Raw genomic sequence first — 22,981 nt, 5'->3', positions numbered from 1 at the left:
TGCAGCCAATAAGAAAAAGAGTAAATAGTACCTTTTGGTGTATTCAAGGCCGGCTGCCAGCATTATGTTAATTCAAACACAGACTATCAGAAATAATTTGGGTGGATCCCAAAACTCAGTAGAGCTTGTTTGCAGTGTCCCAAAGCTCAACTGGTTTCAAGTGCTTAAGAAAATCCCAAACAAAATGAATGTGATCTAAAATTGTTTTAAAACAGAGTAAGATTTTACCTTCATGCTGACAGGCAGAGAGAACTCTTTAACCCATACAAAACTACGAAAGCAGTAGAGGGGAGAATGGCGACGGTGAATGCCGTTGCTACCCACCATGGTGACTCATGACCTGCCCAGCAGCCTCCATGCCGACATTCTGGAGATAGTTGTGGCAGCGTTCCTTGTGCTCCTCCAGTGAACTGCGCTGCTTGTAGCTTCGTCCACAGTAGTTGCACTTGTGAGGTTTCCCCACTGTGAAGAGAACTCAAGATCAGTGTGCTGGCAGCTCTCCTCCAAAGCCAAACTCAGAGCTAACTTTTGCTAGTCTGGAGGACGCACTTATATGCTTTTCAGAATTAAATCTCTTCCTCCTCCACACTCCAATTTAGGTGACTAAAGATAATAAATTTCTACCAAGATTAAAAAACAGCAAGAAAAGGCAGACTATACCTTTGGTGATAGGGGAAATACTGAATCAAAAGCATGCTCTGACTGTATCCTAGACCATGAGAGGCTGATGATCAATCTTCGAATTATCTGACTCTTCACACTTACTCTTACACAATTCTCTCAGCTTTGACTCATTCAAAAGACAAACCATGATGAGAATTATTTTTATTTATTCAGGGGGGTGGGAATGCAGAATTTTACTGAAGGAGACTAAGATGCAACAACTCAAAATGTCATTGTTTAATGAAAAGATTATTCATGGGTACCCAGAAGACTAAACAGAATTCAAGTGATGAGAAAAAGTACAGATAAAAGCAGTGAGTTTCTCTTTTCTTTCCACCTTGGTAGTAACTATTCACACATGCAAAACTTTGCAGCAGTTAAGTCTATTCTCCCACATCAGCACTGTTCTTATGTTACCGAGAATTAACCTACTAGGTGCTTTGAGTCAGGATTATTGACAATAACCGCTGAAGCCCTAACATATTTAGTTATACAACGACAGGGATAACTACATATTTCACATTCAGGAAATGAATTATTTTCTATTCACCAGAGAGCCATATTTCAGTAAACCTTGTAAAACACTTCAATGCTCATATTAAAAAAAAACACTTAAAAAAATTAAGAAGGAAAAAAACACATTTAGGGAAAGAGGTATGTTTTAATGTATGACTATGCACAAGGCTATCACAGAGAGCACTTTGATTCTTGGCTTTGAATGGATACAGAAAACCATAAAACACCAGGTGGTCGGTTGCCAGAGCCCTCAGTAAAGCACAGCGTAAATCAGATCAGCTGTTCTCATTTGACTCCCTTAGGAATCATTCCGTTTTACCCAGAGGACCGATAGACAACTCACATGGTCAAAGATAGCATCCCTCACTCTCGCCCCCTAACTCATGCTATGACACTGGTCATAACCAGAACTGAAATACTTTAATAAGGTAAGGTATTCATGGTTGCATAAAAATTTCACTATACTGATTTAAAAATAACGAAACTAGCCTTTAGATTATATTTGAGGTGCATGTAAACTCAAATCAGTTATTTCATAATCACTTTTTTTTTATAAACTATCTTGAAAAACAAAAGCAAGGCAGGATTAGTCACTTCTAAAAAACTAGGTAACTTCTATTTATTTCTGGGAAGTAAAAACGAGGCAGTTCTGTATATTGTGAAGACTCACTGTGTGAGAGCATTAAAAAATACAAGAAAATATTTTCAGTCAAAAACATTAATGTAAATAATATAAATATGTTGACATGTGATTGCATTCCAAGACATGGGGCTACACATTACAAAGAGCCTTTGATGAGTTTGATCTGAACATATTACATAAAAAGCCTTTGTTGAGTTTGAACAAGTCTATTAAGCAATTGATACTTATTAAGCATGTACATGGTAGTCAATAGCCCACTATAAACTAGTTCCATCATCTCTGCCTTCCCCTTTATGTCCTATTGCATCATGTCTTATGATACTTATGTTTTACAGTGAACATATCTTCCTATACTTTCTTCCCCTTATTTCTCTAAGAAACCTGATGTCTTCTCAACTTAATTAAAAGATAGTTCCCTTCCACTCCCCTTGGCTTACAAATCCCTATAAACTCCCAACTCACCAGATAAGAAAGAAAAGTCTACTTTTTACTCCCCTCATTGTAGAAGTCTGTGCCATCTGCTCTACTTCAGCTTCTCCCATTTTGACATCTATTTGTTTAAAAACATCACTCTTTCCTCTTCATCCCATCCTTGTCCTCGGTGAGTACAACAAGGATTTGAGTAAATTGTTCTAAAAGTATAACTTCAATTTCCCCCAACCTTCATCTGCCTCCATTCCAGCAATCCACAAACTGGGCGACATGCTGGATTTTGACATCTCTTGTAAACTATTCTATATCCAAGAAGTGTGCTCTGGAAATGCTCCAGCATATCCTTCTACTTCTCTCATTTCATACATATTTATTAAAAGCCTACTATGTACCCACACTGGGACGAGGCTGAAACGTGGAGTGGAAAGCAAATTTTCATGGTGCCTATCCTCATGCAACCGACAGTCTGGTGAGGAAGACAGATATTTAACAAATGGAAAGCAATATACTACAAATTGTGGTAGATTCTACAGAGCTAAAGCATCGTAAGCTAGTATAACATGAGGAAGCCAATTTAGTTTGAGAAGTTTGGACAGGAAGGTTGGCCTGAAGTATGAACACATGGGCTGATAACTGAAGAAAAAGTAGAAGTTAGTCAGATAATGGGGAGCGCAGGGAGGGTGAGGTGGAGGAGAGGCAGTGTTTCCGAGAACTGCTGTCAAATCTTTCCATTGGCTTTTGTGTACTTAGCTCCTTAAAAGTTTGGATCACACCCTCATTACTCTTGAAAATTATTTTCAAACATCATCAACAGTCCCTGCCAAATCCAAGGGCTCTACTATCCCCTCAAGACCACTTCCTGTCAGTTCCTTTGATATTTCCTTTTTTTCTTCCAGCTTTATTGAGATATAACTGACACAGCACTGTGTAAGTTTAAAGGGTACAATATAATGATCTGACTTACATATGTTATGAAATGATTGCCATAAGTTCAGGGAACATCCACATTTCTTAAAAATCAAGTTCATGAAAATATTGTTTATATTTATTGTTATACAGTATATACTGTTTCTTTATATTATATATACATCTATAATTCAGAGAAGAGGACTAGTATTTTGTTACTTTTTTATAGATGTTATTACACAGTCACACTATCTGAAATGCCTTCATTCAGCTATGATTGAAACATTTGAAAAAAGTCATCAGTAGCCTCTGAAACAGTAAATCCAGTAGACTTTAATCCTCAGTCTTGCTAATTTCTTGTCACTATCATACTTTCAGCAGTCTTGAATCTCCTGTTTTAGCTTCTGGGATTAGATTCTGCATCCTCCCTTACTGGCTTCTCAACCTTTTCCTACCTGGCAATGTGTATGTTCCTCCAAGTTTTGTTCTCAGTACAGTAGTCTCTTCTTTTTCCCTGTAGATTAAGCAGTTATTTCTATATAAAACGTCCATGTCGTGCCCAGAATAATTTCCCATGTTTGTAAGCTCCTACTTGTCACAGGCATTTTAAAAATAATCAAGGTGAACCCAAGGACATAGTTTCCTCCTCTGTGCTCTCACCGTACTCTGGACATATTCTGTTGATGCGTCACTTATGGTAATTGCATTGTAATTATCCATTTGATATCAGTTTCCCTTGTCCAAATGAGCTCTATCATGAGGACAGAGGTCATGTTTTACTCAGTTTTGAACTGATAGAACTTATCATAGTTATTAAATGCAGGAAGTACTCGGTATGTATTTGCTGAATGACTGCACTTCAGACTCATACTTCCAATTGCCTTTTGAGTACTGCCTTGTGCATATTCCTCTGAAATCTAAAAAAAAAAAAAATCCAAAATAATCTTCCTCCACAAAACTACTTCTTTATCCTGAGTGTTCTTTTGTGCTACTGTTACCACTGTTTTAGTAAGTCAGATTCACAACAAGGCAGTCACTTTTGCTGCCTCCTACCTCTTTTCCCATATCCAAATAATTGCTAAATTCTATATACTCAATTTCTTAGTGTTTCTCAAGTTTATCCCTCCTTCTCATTCCCACAACCAATACCCTAGTTCAAGTTTTCATTATCAGTAAACTGGGCTAGTATAATAGGCTTTAAAGCACGTGTTCTCTTCCCTTATGTAATTATGTTATTCCCCTCATCAAGAACCTTCAGTGACTTTGAACTTCTATTGAACAAAGTCCAAATCCCTGCATGTGACATTCAGCATCCTATACTGTCTGGTCCCAAAGGATACATCCCATCTTCTACCCCAGGATTCAGCCAAAACTACCTTGTGCTTTTACATTTCTGAGTCTTGGTTCTTTCTGGAATGGCTTCACACAATTTCTGCCTCTTGAAATCCTACTCACCCTTCTACTCCCAAACTCCCTAACCATGTCCCATCCCAAAGCGATCTTTCCTACTGAAGAACCATAACTGTATCAGCCCTCACACTCACAAAACATAACATTCTGTCTTGTATTACTTGTGGTTGCAGTTGACTCATGAACAACAACATATGAATTATTTCAATAAATACATACTACAGCACTGTGCAGTATGCAGTTGGTTAAATCCACAGATGTGGAGCTGTGGATATGGAGGGCTGCCTATAAAGTTACATGTAGATTTTCCACTGCAAGGGGGAGAGGGTTGGTGCCCCCCCAACCTCCGTGTTGTTCAAAAGTCAACTGTATTTATACATTCACTTTGATCTCCCATGTTAGAATGTTCTTGAGAAAATAAAATAATGTCTTATATATCTTTGTATCCTCCAAAGAGTTTAATGTGGTGATGTGTTCACAGCAAGAACTAACAAGTGGAGTTTCCATGAAAGACATAATTTCCTGACTCTAAATATTTTTCTCTTACTGGTTTTCCTTGGATTTGTTTCTAATTTAAAAGCAATGCATCCATATATAAAATGTGAAAATTCACCAGAAAATTATTCATGATTATATCATTTAGAGATAAGTTATCTGTAACAGTTTTATATCATCCTATTGCATTTTTTCTATGTATGCAAATACATATTTTGTCATGAAACTGGGTCGTTTTACACATTGTATTTTATAATCTGCTTATTTTACTAAATAATATATCTTGAAGATTTCCCCATGTAAAAAAGTAGTATCTTTGTTGCTGCTATTAGGTAACATTTTTTTCCCCAGGCTTTAGAATTATGATATGTTGATTTAGTTTGTCTTAGAGTTCTTAGTCCTTTTCTTGTTTACTTCAACAATTTTTCTTTTTAACAGTTACTATGCCCATTTTTGAAAAAGGCAAGTAGCCTTAGAAAGCACTTAATAGACTATACAGTCTTCCCCACCCCGACCTCCACCCCCAACAAATCATGATCTATATTTCTCCGTCCTCTCTGTTTGGAATTTCTATTAATTTGATTAACTATCCTTTTACACTTTTTACTTTTAGAAAAATTCCTCACCTTTTCCTTTGAATTTTTTTGTAAAATATTTTCTGGCTAACATAAATTTTAATTTCTTCTTCTTCTTGCCTGTTTTCTTAAAAATAGTATTCTTCTGTTTTATCATGGGTACAATAATATTTCTCTGAGCATAATTTTTTTCTTTTTAAAAAAGTTCTTCTCTCTTGATATTGTTCTCTGTTTTCTCTGGCTTTTTTTTTGTATTGGAGGCTTTTCTTAAATGTCTAGTGCCTGAATGTTTATTGTCTATTCATATTTAACAGTGAGGCACTAAAAAGCTAACTGGAAGTTCAGGAAACATAAGTGAGGTTTGTAAATTACTAGTGAACTATTGTGGAGTGACCAGGTAATGAAGCAACCTCTTTATTATCGGACCCCCAAAACTTAGTATCCACCATGTCTTTTCTCTAAGACCTTTTAATTCCCTTCGAGAAGATGCCTCCAATTTCCAGCCCCATGTAGGATAGGAAGCGAAATGGTAGTATTCTGGAAGTAAGGCAAGATATGGGGCCAGGAATCTAAATATTCTATTGCAGTCTTTTACATAAACTCTTTGCCTTAAGTCCTTTGTTACCCCTCTACCCTCTACTTTTCCTGGAATCCCTAAGCTAGAGCCTTTCCAATTCAATATCTGCAAAGAATAAATGTTTATATTCCTGTAAGGGGGAGGCGGAGGATTAGTTGGTTGGCTGTGGTGAGAGAGACTGTCTCCGTGGTCTGTTTTGTATTCAGATTTTGAAACCCTTTTATATTTAATCCAGAGTTTCATCCCTACCTTGGACAGTCCTGTTGCTTCCAAGTCCGGAGACATTTCAGGATTCTCTAGTGCCAACTGGCTTTGCTGCTCATCCTTTATTCCCTTCTTTAATCACTAAAAGTTCCAGGGTCTTCTGTTTCACTAAGTCTGTTACCACTCCTCCCTCTGTCTTCTTTCCATCTTCCTCTTGGCTGCAATTCTGTCCTTTCCCATTGTCTTTGATCTTATGGGTTTATACTTCTATAAATGTCTACTATGATTTTAGCGGAGTTTTGAAGAGTAGAGACAGATGTAGCTTTTCATTTCATCATTTTAGACAGCAATATACAATATCACTTTTAATGTCAGTATGTTATGGCTCTGTAAGGATGTACCCTAACCCTCTATTTTGATAGGGGCATGAGTTATCAGCAAAGCTTAGCCATCAAAAAAGTAATCACATATTTGTAAGACAAGGGAATTTGTGGAAATGTAAAGCTAAATATCCCATCTCATCTATTCTCATCTGCTATTTATTTAACTGTTATAACACAAAATTCCCTACCTATATTCAAACATATTTTAGCTTAACCACTTGCAATGGTTCTCAAAATGTGAACTGCATGCTCCCTTATGTTAGAATTCCCTGGAGTGTCTGTTAAAATGCAGATTCTTGGGCACCATGCTAGACCTAGAATTTCCAGGAGTGGTACTCTGAGGTCCCCGTGTTTAACAACACTCCTGGGCAGTTGCTTATACACTGAAGTTGAGAAACAATGGTCTACAGAAACTCATAAATCATCAGGTTCTCTAAGTCTGGAATCGAGTTAAAATTTCTTTTTAAACCCTACCAAAATGTCATCATTGTATTAAAAAAGAAGTTAAAATTAACTTTGCTTTATAAGAAATTTTGAGATTAACATTTGAAAAACCTTTGGACAAAGTATTTTATTTATTACTAGTAATAATACAAAAAAGAACGACTTATTTGGTATGGGACTTTACTACAGTATGTTAATGACATATTTTAAGGACAGTGATCTGTTTAAACTTTACATCAATTCTACTTCAAACTGACCTATGTGTCTAAATTTTAAAAATCAGCTGTAAAGTTACCCTGACCAATTTCTCTTTGATTGCTAGTTGTGCTGCCTCAATCTTTTTAGAGGGGTATATAGTGTTATTTCACATTAGAAGGAACAGAATGGAAATTAATCATCTCCACTAGCAAAAGATAAATAGTTTGCCAGGGTGTTGACTGTGGGAGTCTATCTTTCCCACTTCCCACAACACCACTATTAAGTGCCAACTGGAATATGTTGTCAGAACACAGCTAAAGCCACTAAGTCATTTTTTTCCAACTATAACTTCAAAAACTCTTGGAGGAAAGATAAATAAAAAGAGAGGTCGGAAAGAGAAAACAAGTTTTAGAGCTGCCACTTTCCTGACTTGACCAAGTGAAGTAGGGCTCAATCACATGATCATAGTTTGACATTGGTACTTCCAACCATCCTCCTCACAAACATTTGTTGCCCCTGAAATCTGAGGTATAATAACATGCAGATTTTTATTTTATTAAATCAGCTTTAATGATATGATTTATATAAAATAAAATCCACTCACTTTGAGTATACAATTCAAGGAGTCTGAAAGTGTATATGGTTGTGTAACCACCACCACAATTAAAGTATTTTAATTTCCATCACCCTAAAAAATTCCCTCTTGCTCTTTTGCATCAATTCCTTCCCCACACTTGGCCCTCAGCAACCACTGATCTGCTTCTGTCACTAGAATTTTGCCTTTTTTAGGATTTCATATAAATTGAATCATGCAGTATGTAGTCTTCTGTTTTTAGTTTCTTTAACTCAGCATAAAGATTTTGAGATTCATCAATGCTATTGCATGTATTGGTAGGTTATTACTTTTTATTGCCTTTTATTTCATTGTATGGATATACCACAGTTTGTTTATCCATTTACTAGTTTGGGTGGTTTCTAGCTTATGGTTACTAGGAATAAAGTTTCTACAAACATTTGCAGGCAAGTCTTTGTGCAGACATGTATTTTCATTTCTCTTGTCTAAAACCTGTAAGTAGGGTTCCTGGGTCATATGATAAGCATCTAACTTCATAAGAAACAGTTTAACTGTTTCCCCAAATAGCTGTACCACTGTGTATTTCCACTAGCAACATATCAGTGCTGTAACTGCTCCACCTCCATGCCAATTGTCTTTTTTTCATTTTACCCATTCTCATAGGGATGTAGTAATATCTCATGATGTTTAATTTGTGTTTCCTAATGTCTCATGAGACTGATCTTTTCACGTGTCTATTTGCCATTCATTATTTTCTTTGGTGAAGAATTCTGTTCACATCTTTTGGCTTTACATAATTGTGCTGTCTATGATTTTATTATTGAGTTGCAATAGTTCTTTACGTATTCCAGACACACAATTTTTTAAATCAGATACATGCTTTTCAAATATTTTCTTTGTGTGGCTTGCCTTGTTTATTATTTTTTAGTTTCTTTTGAAGAGCAAAGTTTTAAATTTTGATCAACTACAATTTATAAATATTTTCTTCTATGATCTGTATTCTGTTTTCCATCCAAGAGATCTCTGACTTATCAAATGTCACAATAATCTTCTGTTGTGTTTTCTTCTACATATTGTATTTTAGCTCTAACATTCAATTTTTGCATATGGTATAAGGTAAAGCCTATTCCATTTTTTTAAAAATTAAAATATGGTTGATGTACAATATTATGGTGGTTTCAGGTATATTACATAGTGACTTAACATTTGCAAATAAAATGATGACCATGTTAAATCTAGGAACCATCTGGCCTCATGCGAAGCTTTTACAATATTATTGACTATGTGCCTATGCTGTATATTACATCCCTGTTGCTTATTTATTTTATAACTGAAGGTTTATACCTCTTAATCCCCTTCACCTATTTTGCCGCCACCCTTTCCCCTCTGGCAACCACTGGTTTGCTTTCTGTATCTATACAGCATTACTTACTGTAGCCAAGATATGGAAGCAACCTAAGTGTACATCACAGATGAATGGATTAAGATTAAGAAGATGTGTGTGTGTGTGTGTGTGTGTGTGTGTGTGTGTAACAGAATATTACCATTAAAAAGAATGAAATCTTGCCACTTGTGACAACGTAAATGAATCTAGAAGGTATTATGCTAAGTGAAATAAGTCAAACAGAGAAAGACAAATACCATATGATCTCACTTACATGTGGAATCTAAAAGTAAAACAAAACAGAACATATACCATTCTTTTTTAGAATATGGATATCAAATTGTTCTAGCTCTACTTGCAGAAGATATTATCCTTTCCAATTTAAATTCTCTCAGTAGCTTTGTTGAGAATCAGCTGATCACATATTTGTGGGTATATTTCTGCACTCTATTCCATTTCGTTAATCTCTATGTCTATCCTTAAACTAAAGAGGAGGTCTTACTAATAGAGTTAGGATTCAAATTGGGTAGAGTTAAGTTATCCAACTTCGCTTTTTCAAAATCATTTCAGTTGTTTTACGTCTTCTGTATTTCTGAAGAAATTTTGGAATCAGTTTGTCAGTTTCTACAAAAAAAAAAAGTGCTAAGATCCTGATTAGGATTATATTGAACTGATATGCTCAACTTCAGGAGAACTAATACCTTAACAATACTGAATTATTTAAACTATGATCACGCTATTTTGTTTGTTTATTTAGGTCTTCTTTAATATCCGTTGGCAATGTTTTATAATTTTTCTTGCACATAATTATATAAATCTAAGTATTTAATACATTAAATTTATTTCTATGTATTTCATATATTTTTTCCATTGCTAGTATACAGAAATATATTTGATTTCTTTCTACTAACTTTGCATGTTACAACTTTAATGAAATCATTCATTAGTTTCATTTTTTTTGTAAACTGCTTGGTAATTTCCATGCTATAGATGATCATATCACCTAAAACTAAATATAGTTTTACTTATTCATTTCAAATTTGTACGTCTTTTATTCTTTCTCTTGACATACTGCATTCACAAGACTCCCAGTACAATATTGAAAAGAAGTGGTGGAGAGCATTCTTGCCTTGTTCCTACTTTTAAGGGTAAACTTTCATTCATTTATTATTAGCATGATGTTAGCTGGAAGTCTTTCAAGGGTGGTTTTTATCTGGTTGTGAAACTTCTTTTCTATACTATTGCTGAGAATTTTTATCATGAATAAGTACTGAATTATATCAAATGCTCTTTCTACATCTAGGAAGATGATTAGAAGTTTTTTAGTCTGTTAATATGGAGAATTATATTAATTGATTTTTCCTGTGTTAAATCAACTTTGAATTCCTAAGATAAGCACCACTTGGTTGTGATATGTTATCCCTTTTTTAAAATATATTTCTGGATTCTACTTGCTGAAATTTGGTTAAGGATTTTTGCACTTATTTTCATGAGGGATACTGCTGTATAGTTTGCTATTATTATAATGTTTTTGATTTTGCCATCAGGGTAATGCTAAACTCATATAATTTGTTTGGAAGTATAACTCCTATTCTTTGAAAGAATTTTCTCCTTATATGTTTCCTTAAATTATTTCTTAAATGTTTGACAGAATTTATAAGTCAAGTCATCTGGCATTTTCTTTGTGGGAACATTTCTAACTATTATAAATATGCTCTGTATGTTCAAGAATATAAAGGAAAACAGAAACATGATGAGAATAGAAGTGGTACTTGGAGGACAATGTATAGAATTAAGTGCTTATATTAGAAAAGAAGAAAGGTCTCAAACTCATCAAGGCTTTCTTAGGAAATTACAAAAGAGGAGTAAATTAAATTTAGAGTATGTCAAAGAAGAAAATAATAATGAAAGCAAATAAAGAAAAATAGAGAAAAATCAATGAAATCAAAGGCTGATTCTATGAAAAGACCAATAAAATGGATAAACCTCTATCCAAGATCAACCAACACAAAGAGAGAACACTCAGTTTAGCAACATTGGAAATGAAAATGAGATTATCATTAAAACTCCTATAGCCATTGGAAGGATTATACAGAAATATTATGAACAAGTTTATGTCAGTAAATTTGAGCAGATAAAAAAGTGAAGAAAGACTAGCCTGAGATATGGCACAATTGACATTATTTTTTTCTGCTTTTAGTGCCCATAAGTTATACTTTGTCTGAATTAGTGGTTGGTTTTATTGTATGAACCCAATATATAAACAATTTTAATGTTCTTGATCCCTATTACTACATCACTGCCTCAAAAAAGGCTTTGCCAATTCATATTCACATTAGTAGTGTATGAGAGGGCTATTTCATCATCCTCTCAAAAATGAATGCTCTCATTAAAATAAGAAATTCTCTGCTAATGTGCTAGGCCTGTGACCCCTGAGTTGTAGCAAGGCACTTTGGGGGCACAGAAGCACACTCTTAGGCAGGGTATTTTAAAGCAAGATAAGCACAGGATATTTTTAAATTTTGAGGGAAATAGTAGCATTCCACATTCCTCTGGCACCACCTGAACTACTTGCTCACAGTTTCAACATTACATCACATTACATTCCTTTCAGTGACGTCATCTTTATGAAGCTAGGTTTCAGCGGTTGCTGAGACACAAAGTGAGTACTGTGTGAAAATTACGGTGGAACAGGAAGTGAGAGTGACGGTGTCCCATCTGATTCCTGAGTTTGGGAAGCTGTGGAGTGCACAACAAGATGTACAGTCCAATTAGTAACTGTTTAAGAATGAAATAAAAACATTTCATCTTTCAATTTAGGTATATATTTCAAATGGCTATAAAGTGGTTGGGACAGAAATGGTTAACTCGTTTGGACTGGACTACTTAATAAATGAAATGAAACTCTTAAGTGTATTTCTTTTAGGTATGTTTCTAAGGCCACTGGAAAAACTTACTGAGACAGTAAGGGTACTGTGAACTAGGAAAGTTCGGGAATCTCTGTGCTAGAGAATTCAATATAATTCTAACTTCTTTTTAATTTGCATTAGTGACACGGAACATTAAACAACAAAAACATTAGACATTTTTATGCCATCATCCTTTCAAATTATCTGTTTGACACCTTTACCTATTTATCGATTACATTATTATTGTCTTTCTCATCGATTGGTTCAATCTCTATCTACTAAGACTTGTTTCTTATAAATACTTAGTTAATGGTTTTTGGATATTTAGATGTTTTTAACTTTTCTGTGGTTAAAACTGTTAGTAACTTTCCTCTGTGATTTAAGTTTCAAAATTCTGCCTGATACAGAATTTTTCAGAAATAGCCACATTTATTTATTTTTTTCTAAATCTTTAAGTCTTTATGACTCTGGATTTTTTTGATAGAATATTTAAGTGGCAAAGAGAATATTTTAGAAAGAAAACAAATCCATACTTGAAAAGTGAGGTATTTTTCAAAGGGGAACCTCTGTTATACTAAATCATTTCAGTATAATTAGGTGTCTGTCAAAAATTATTGCAGTAAAATAACTTTCCTCTCTCTAGGTAGAGTTTATCAGTGGCAGTTGGGGAGGAAGGAGGATGTTAAATGTTTAAATATGTTGGTGAACTAGTACATTTAGGTGGATTTCATAGAGATTCACAATGTACATGAGCATTCAAGGTTCTTTTTGATGTTTGGATTTAATAACAAAACAAACAAACAAAATGTATTTTATCCAATGTTTTCCATAAATTATTTTAAATATAGAAGTATTTTATAATAACTATTAATTCTCAAGTAACTATTTTTCTGTGAATGTACATTAAGTGACACTGCGCTCTAATAATAAAATAGGCATACGCTGCCAGCACTAATACACTTCACTACTTGTTCTTTTATAGGATTTGCCAAGTGTTGAACAAGGACACATAATTCCTTTATCATTCATTTAACATATATTTATTGAGTGTCTTCAAGTGCTGTGGATACAACCCTGAACAAGACAGACATTAGCCTTGAGTTCACAGAGCCAACGTCACTTAACCACTCCAATATTTCCATTGCTTTTGAATATAATAAGATTAATTTTCAAATTAAGAACTTAGTATAAGGATGCCCACACCAGGGAAAATAGTACATAAATGTGGGTGAGTCTTTTAAATGAAAGCTATCCCAGAAGATTGAGAGCAAAAGAATCTAATTTTTATTTTTAGCTCACTGTGGAGAAAAATAGGCACAGTTATAAAAGAAAGAAGTCTCATGTAAGATTACTTTCATAAAAGTGAAAATTGTTGACATCTACTTTTCTATCACGCTGTTTAAGTAACAGGTTTCACAAGATTTCTTTAACTGAACACCTGAAATAGGGAAGCTCAATGGAATTAAACAAAATACACATTGTAAAATATTTTGGCAGCATTAATAGCTATGCTTTTCAGGCTCTTTATCACATAAAATGTAATTATTTATTATTTCTATATTTGCTGATAAGTCAATTACCTAAAAAATGGCAGATGTTCAAATCTCAGAATTTTTGCAGCTATTAAAAGCATATACATGTCAATTGTTCATTCATACCACAGACATTTACCATCTATCTAAAGTGTGGTATGTACAATCATCATAATAAACATGATATTCATAAACTATTGAACTCAGAGGTATGCCCACTTCTCTCACAGCAAATGTAACGAAAATTATTTAACTGACTGATCGATGAATATAAGAAATGGAGCCACCGAAATTATAAAAAGAAAAGAAGCTGTAATATAGCAAGAAGATGGTGAGGCAGACATCTAAGACAAAGACAAACAGATATATTTGATACTGTTTCATTATTTCAAACGTGCCAAACATTAATTATGGGGAATAAAAAGTGAAAGGCCAAGTAAGAACTTTCTAGGCATAGAGAATAACTAAATTAATAATCCAATCACATAAATTTTCCTTTTTGATATTTTTTCTATTCTCTCTTGCAACTACTTTTCTCATCTGACTTTATTATATTACAATAACTCAGGGAAGTAAGCAAAATTTTGAAATACTATAATAACTCAAGTAAGAAAGGAATTTGGATGTCAAAGAGGTACCATAAAATTGAAAGTAGATAACTTGCTCTAATTCATGGAGTATTCAACATAGGGTAAAAATTATATATACATATACACACACACACATACACATATACCTATAACATGATTTCATACTTAGTTTTCAAATAAGAGCACTAACACCTACCAGCTATGTGTGAACCCTAGGTTAAGTTAAATAAGGAACAAGTTGTACCTAATGCACAGCATTTTTGTGAGAAACGTAAAAATAAGCATATAGAAAACTTAACAAGGTCCTTGACACACAGTAAATGCTCAATAAATGGCAACTTTTTTCTGCCTGTAACATTCATCACCTTCTAACATATAATACAATTTACTTACTTATTACATTCACTGTTGATTGCCCAACTCTCTTCATTAAAATGTTAAGCTCCACAGGGAAAGATCTTTTTTCTTTATTCCTACACTCAAGTGCTAGAAAAATGCCTGGCACATAGATAAGAAATATGTATTGAATGAATAAATGTTGTTTCACTATTAGACCATAATTAGAGCTTTTGGAAGTTTCTTTATATGGTACCAAGGATTTTCAAGAGGCCATCATTCATGACAGTTAATTTATTATCCAGGAAGGAGTAAAAAGCACTCTTAAGCTACATCAAATCTCACACACAAAAATTTAAATTGTATATATATATATAATTGACGAACTTGAAAATATGCATTTACTGACTCTATGGAAATTAGAATAGTTCAGTGTTTTCTTCCCTTTCCTTTTATGGGACATTTTTTTAGAACAAGTACATTATACCATAAGGCCCTCATCATTCAGTTAATCAACAAATATTTTTTGATTACCTATTATGTGCCAAGCACCAGTCAGGGAGCTGAGAATACCTCAATTAATAAGAGAGAAGGGGTGCACAGTCTCACAAACTTACATTCAAGTCAGGGAGACAGGTAACACATGCATAAACAAGCATGTGTTAAAGATAACCACAGATTCTGGTTCAGGCTTTGTAAGACATTAAGATAGAGACAGCAAGACAGTAACTAGAAGGATGCTTTAGATAGGGTGCTTATGGAAGGCCATTATCTCCAAGGAGATGACACTGAAGCAAACATCTGAAGGATAATGAAGAAACCATGCCAAGAACTGCAGAAGAGCTGAAGGTAGAGGCTTCTATGATCATGAGTGCAAAATCCCAAGGGTAGGAAAAATAAAGGAACCGCAGGTGGCAAAGAACTCAGCATGAAGGTCAGAGTGTATACGCTCAGACAGGAAAGGTGGGCAGAACTTCCACTGGCCGTGATAAACAGTTTGATTTTATTACAGGGGCAACAGAAAACTGTGAAAGGATTTTAAGTAGAGGCATAACATGATATAAACTGGGTTTTTAAATAACATTCTGGCTATTATATGAAGAATACACTGGAAAACAGGAGTATGGTAGGCGAGAGCACGTGTTCTGGAGTCAGGCAAAGCAGAGTTTGTATCACAGCTTTTCCTGAATATATTGGAAACTGTCTAAAATGTGCATAGGCAGGTATAATGGTAAGAGTTTTTACTGTATCATAGCATAATTTTTGAAAAGCACTCTGACATAGATAAGTTATAGGTCTATTTACTTTATTCTAAATTTTTATATGTCCTCGAGCATTGTGGAACATTTTTGTTTATTTAAGAATGATACAATTCTGTAGTTTTATTAGTTGAGCACTTCTGTTTGTGTCTGTGTGTGCATATTTAAAATCTAATGCAAATAACACATTGTTTGCAAAATATAAATAAAAATAAGGTAAAAGTATAATAACCTTAATAAGATAAAGCTTTACATAAGGGACCATATACATAATATTCAAAACTAAAATTGCTGAGATGGTAGGTAGCACCTCTGTCTTTAAATCTGACTTTACTTTTCTGTACAATAAAGCCCTTAAAATAATGCTTGTCACAAGACAAGAGCCCATCAAATATTAGCCATTAACTTTAGTTTTATAATAGACGTACATTTATCATCTGTTTGAAAACACATATAATGACCACTGACCTCCACTATCTTAAAAAACTAACTTTCTAGTTACTGCAAGAATGTTCAGCTGAAAGTATCAATACAGATTCTTTCATTCATTCGACCTATACAATATAAGAGATGCAGATTTAAAACAGAGTAAGTTCTTTCCTTTTAAGATGCTGAATTTAGAATCTCCCATTCTTATCTATATGCATATTATTGTATTTTTGTACAATTTAAAGAGATGCCATGCTGAGAATTTATGAAATAAAAATTTAAGTATATTCTAACTACATTTTATATGCTTATAATGAATGATATTCAGTTTTATTTACCTCATTTGTATGGTTTTCTACCATTTGGGAGTTTTCTTACAAGATTTGGCAAGACAGTACAGGCTGTGGATTAACAGGTTTCTTTGACTCACATGCATGGATCAAGTAGGAAAAATAAAAGGAGAGGGTGGAGGTTAGCTTATATATATATTAAAAAAAAAAACCCTCAACAAAACAAAACAGAAAACAGTGTGATGTGCCTTTTTGGACACTGAGTGAGTAATGAGGTTGGCATGCTGCCCTTCCACCTCTGCCGAGGAGTTCCAAACATGCCAGGCCTGCAGACTCAGCACCGTGGCAGGGAAGACATAAAACGGCCACAAGTTCAGAGTGTCCACACTGACAGCCAAACAGGATGCAAAACTGTGCTAGAAACGTGGGGATGGAGATACTGTCTACAGAAATTTGAGAAGAATGAGAAATAGGTCCATGATTGAGTGCTTATTTCTTTAGAACTCCTGAGAACAGGAAAAAGTAAGGAGAAAATGTTCCAGCAGTAGACTAATCTGAGTTGATCTTTGAGCCAAAGTGGAGAGCTACAGCAGATGAGTATGTGTTAGAGAATAAAGACTTCTTTTCCATTATTCCTTCTAGAAATAGGTGTCTGAAATTTAAGAAAGCATGACTACCGCTATTTGAAAAAGAGATTGTACATGCTATTAAACTTTAACTTTTTTTATAAGGAACACAGAAGTTAGAGTATATAATGATTATTTGGGGGAAAAATAAAGGTGTTCTACTGGGTAGAAATTATATGAATTGTCATAGCATCTGGCCTGACAAAGTGGCTTTTCCCTCCTGGTCAACTTTCAATGGGCAGGGCTTAAGTATGTGTGTTTAAGAGTCAGGAATGAAGATACTAATCCCATCCCGTCTTCAGTGTTTATTGCAAAGCATACAGAGAGGCACCAAGGGCATTAAGTGTCAGGACTTGATGGGCGAAATCAGCACAGCACAGTTATGCAAATCATGTGTGCAATTGACACTGCTTGTGTAATTACCAGTGTAATCCTCCTCTATCAACCACCTCCAGGAAGGAAGGAGGGGTGGAGGATGGGGAAAGTTCACACTTGGGAGATCACCCAGAAAGTGGGCCAGGTGCCAGTTCTACAATCAGGTGAAAACAGTTCCTTCTCATGGGAAGTTTGCATGACAAATTATACTGCATTTAACCATCACTACTATGAATGAGCTGCACATTCTTTAGCCCAGTTTGTCTATCATTATTCTGGTTCATGGCTTAGTATCATTTAACTGGATCTCTTTAGCAAATCTGGTAGAAGAGTCATGATGATCTGGTTTTAAAATAGTATCAGTATGGAAATAACTGATGATGATAATCTATTGGCCTCATACCTAATTTTCAGACATTTTTTACTCTTATTTCACAAAAGAATCAGAACTATTCATATCCAAAGTCTATAACCTGCAGCAATTCCCTGTTATACAAAGCATTTCATATATAATAGAAACTGAAGCTACTTATTTATGTACTTATTCACCTCAAAAAAGTAAAGTGAAGTAATATTGAAGCAAACATTGAAGGATTGGGAGGAAAATCTATGAGAAAAACAGTAGAAGGCAGAAAGACAAGAAGGGAAGATATCAAATGAAATAAGATGGAAACGGTGTATTAGAAAAGAAAATACAAATGCTACATGTGCTTTGCAATCTTTTAGTTTATGGAATTCCTGATCCGTCAGCAAGTTAAGGACATGATATGACAGTAGTAGTGAGTCCCTCAGTAAGAAATGACAATATATTTGAGGGCATATCGTCCTTATGACCAATTAACAGACTGTCCTGTATGAAAAGACTTAAAACTACACCATTTGCCATTAACTTGTTTCTTTACCAGTATGGTCAGAGGTTAGCTCTATCTCAAACCAAGTCAGATACTAGTTTTGAACTTTATTTTCAAGAAATTTGAAGATGAGGGGAAAACTATCTTTTCTTACCAGCTTCTCTAAAAGCATGTAGTTTGCACCTTAAAAATGCCTGTTGGTTGGTTTAATATTTCTCTAAACGTGAGTATCCAAATATATTCAAACGCAGAGTGAATCATAATGAGGCATATCCTCATAATAGTTAAAGGCTATAACTGAACAAAATATAAAATAGAGTTAAAAATAAAAAGCAAGCTTTTTAAAGTGAATTTGCAGCAGTATACTATTTAACTGATGCATTTTTTAAAAAAAATTAAGATTAGGAACTAATACAAGTATTCCATACTTCTGAGCTATTTCTATGGATATAGAACCATGGAATTACAGTCTTGAAAAATAAAAAGACTGTCCTTATATAAAAGAACTAAAAATGTACAATGAGGTGGAAGTTGTTATTTTAACAGATGGTTATTTATATGGTACATCTGGTCCAGCTGCTTTTTATAGGACAAAATAGCTTTAAACTGACAATTAGACATAAAGAGCAAACTTCTTAAGCTGAAATTTGTCAAACATTGAATAGTTTACAAAATAGTGTTGTAAAAATCAACATTACTGAGGTGTTTGGAAATGAACTAGACATCTGCCCAGAATAAGCCAAAAGACTTCATGATACTGGAAGGTTCCTCAAATAGCTATTAATTACTCCAGGGTTATATGATACAGATATATCACATAAACTAATTTCATAAAGTGTTATTTTAGGAGACATATGCAAATAATTATGTAATATATATTGATTTAATTGAACGCTAATAAGGTTTTCCTTAGAATTTTATAGAAGGTCTTATTGAAAACACAAGGTAATTCTTATTTTCTTAAGTTGAGATTTTAAAAAAATCAGAAAATATCTATACTTCTCTGCTTACTCAGGACAGTTTGTTTATATATCTCTGAACAATAATGTTACAAGAAACAAACATCTTAAAATTATGCTAGTATTAAGGAATATTTGGGCTTTTTTTAGAGTACAAGAAACAATACTGAGTAAGTTTCCTTGGGACATTAGGATTTTTCATTTTCAAATGAAAAGATTACATTTTTAAGCAATAAATTTTTTTTTTAAGAATCTGAATCTAGTACAATTCCATGGCCAAAACTGAATTTTAGATATGGCATAAAAACATCTGAGACTGTGTGAGAGGCATCCTTACTTACTTTTCTTCTTTACAATTTATACAAAGGAATTTATAATGCATATATATGTAAGTTTCCATATATTAAAAATATATACTCTTCTATTCCGTTTTAAATATTTAATTTAGCCACTGAATTAGTGTATGTAAGAAATATACTTGAAGTGCTAATTAGGAAAAACTATGCAATACCAGTTCCTCCTAGATTTAAGGAATAAGTAGGCTAAGCACTGTGTTGATTAATAGGGGTCCAGGGCTTAATTGAAACACTATTTCCCAGATTTATTGGGTAAAATAAAGACAATTAAAAGGAGCAACACATAACATATGAAGCACACCAATCAAATTTCTATGAATGAAAGGATGATAATCACTTCTTAAATTAAAAATCTAACAGACAAAATAATTAAAAAAAACTTTTGTAGCAAGAGCACTAATTCACTGATTCATCACCAAAAACTCACATAAATACTGTTATGTTATAAATTTATGCAAAGCATATTAGATGATTTGTGTGGTAAATCTAAGGTTAATGGATAGAGTTTAAAAAATAAACCAGTACCTTTTATTTTCCTACAACTTTATATAATATATATAATAATGTATAAGGTTGATACATGTTTATAAAAGTGTAGTTTACTTTTTCACTGTGTTAAAAGTTTGACTGTGATCGATATATTGTTGTTTATATAATTCTTTATTTCTCTCTCCTTTCCTTCTTGTCATTTAAATTTCACATGTAAAAAGAGCTGTTTTTTTCCCCTTCCTCAGCCATTCATTGGTTTGAGCGTTGCACAGAGGCAAAAGTAGAAAAAGGGCTGCAATTGCTACATATTTAAATTTAGCCAACATACTGAGGTTAAATAAAGCAATTCTAATGAAATATCCAGCATTGAGACCAACAAAATAGCTAACCCATAATAATTAAAAATATTTTTTAAAAAACAAACAAAAAAATCAAACACTGATGATTGTTGTACAATACAAACAAAACTTAGATTGTATTATTACACTTTTTTCCCCCTAACTGGACAGTACTTCTGAAATAGGATATAGCACTGCCATGACAAAAGTAAGAAAGTTTCTGATTTCTTCCAATATTATCTTAAGAATTTGGGAATACAATATAGGAGTTGTTGACAGAAATTATCTGCTACTGAAGAAAGGTTATTATATTAATCTATTTCCAGAAATTAAAAAAAATTAGATTGTTCAAAAGTTATTGTTAGAAAAGAAACTTTTCCATGGCAAATACTGGTAAATACTATCAAACTATTTTTGCTCTTTAAGGAGCTCTGATTTATTAATTATTTCAAAATAAAAAATTGTTATCAATGACTGTAACCAAAATTTAAAACATGCAATCAAATTAAGTAATCAGGGTTTTGTACACTTAAACCCATTTCCAATCCCAGTGTGAAAAACATTATTCAGGTACTAATTGGCAAAGGTGAGGGAGGGAAAATTCAACATTGTTTTCCACTTCTGCTGGTATTTAGCAAGACAGAGGGAGGTTTTTCAAAAATATGCCTTAAAACTAAATGCATTTGAAGTGAACAAACTGTATCTGGAACTAGAAGTGCAAACTCAGAAACTCTCTATCAGGGTTACCTCTGAGATTTACATGAGCAGACAGCAGCAGAGAGGTAATGGTGTTATGGAGAGCATCTGACACTTCTTCCATTTTATGCAAATCTATTTTGAAAGTTAAACAACAGCAAGCTAAAAAAATAAAGAAGGGGTGTGGGGACTACTCTTTTACTCTTTCAGGTCTGATGAGCAGCAAAATCCCAGGAGAAAAGATAACAGATTGTAATTAGCATCATATAATAAATACTAGCAGCATAGGAAGATGAAAAAATCAAATTAAGTGATCTGACAAAGTCACGTAGCTAATTTGCAATGAGCCCATTCTAAAACCTGGATAGGGAGAGGGTATAGCTCAAGTGGTAGAGTTCATACTTGGCATGTAGGAGGTCCTGGGTTCAATCCCCAGTACCTCCTCCAAATATAAATAAATAAATAAATCCAATTAAACCCCCCACCCCAGGCCATCAAAACAAAACAAAAAGAAACAAAAAACCCTGGATGTCTTGACATCTTTACTTCCAGATAGTATTCTTTTTTTCACCTTATCACTGAGTTAATTTAATAGAGTTCACCAAGACAGAGGATAGGATAACCATAGGAGGCTGTATCATTTTTGGAGGCTGACTATCTTGGTTTGAATCCAGACTCTGCCCATGCAGCCTCTCTGTGCTTCAGTCTCCTCATCGGCAAACTAGGAATAATAATAGCGAGAAGCTTTCTGACCAGCTGTTTTTCTGTTCCCTCTGAAAAACATACTGAATTCCTGGTACTAACAGGCCCCTCTTTGGTACACTCACATAAATGCTTCTAACAGTTGAATTGGATAGTCTGTCACAGTGGGTCAGGATTCTAGCCAGAACTATTTATGCCAGCTGTACCTGTTATTATAAGTAAGTTAATTATTCAGATATCCATATTCCAATAAAATAAATACAAAAAGAAAGTTTCTATAAAAACTAATTTTATCATGCTGGAAAGATTCAATAAAGGCAAGTTAAAAAAAAGAGCTAATGAATTGAAAGTGGCAAAGGTAATCTTAAAAATTAGTGAGAGACATCTCAAAAATTTAATAGAAGTTTGATGGCATCACAAGGTCTTTAAGTTCTTAAATAAGCTAAAAATGTAATTAGAGATGATGCATTAGGAGTATGGTTTAGGCCAGAGAATGACATGGAATTCCAAAAACCAAATTCCTCATTGAAAGGAAGGGAAAGGGCCTGGCCTTATATAAAAAATAATAGTAAGTGATTAAACATATATTTTATATTTACAGTTTTTAAACAAAAGGATCTTTTCTTATTAAAAGAATGTCCCATATTACTAGACTTACTGTTTTTAATCGGTAAACTACCTGGTTTTGCTCACATCAGATAAAAGGGATTTAATTAAAGGAATAAGAAGTGTTTAGTACAGTGCCCAGTGTCTGGGGGAGAGTTCAAGGTTTGCCAGACACTGTCTGTAAACAACCTACCTATTAGGACTATTTCAAAGTCAACACACTACCTGCTGTCT

General features: G+C 33.8%; 1 protein-coding gene across 4 annotated transcripts in view; it reads right to left on the bottom strand.

The window, feature by feature from the left end:
* IKZF2 (IKAROS family zinc finger 2) overlaps positions 1 to 22,981 on the bottom strand; it is a 153,403-nt gene that overhangs the window by 14,302 nt on the left and 116,120 nt on the right. For all 4 annotated transcript variants that reach the window (XM_072961337.1, XM_015244194.3, XM_031678255.2 and 1 more), the window contains exon 6: positions 325 to 462. In XM_072961337.1, the coding sequence (XP_072817438.1) occupies positions 325 to 462 (138 nt within the window). The remainder of the gene's footprint in view (positions 1 to 324; positions 463 to 22,981) is intronic.

Source organism: Vicugna pacos, chromosome 5 (genome assembly GCF_048564905.1).
Source record: "Vicugna pacos chromosome 5, VicPac4, whole genome shotgun sequence".
NCBI classification, from domain to species: domain Eukaryota; kingdom Metazoa; phylum Chordata; class Mammalia; order Artiodactyla; family Camelidae; genus Vicugna; species Vicugna pacos.
The sequence above is the reverse complement of the archived record's forward strand: the minus strand, read 5'-3'. Positions and strand labels throughout refer to the sequence as shown.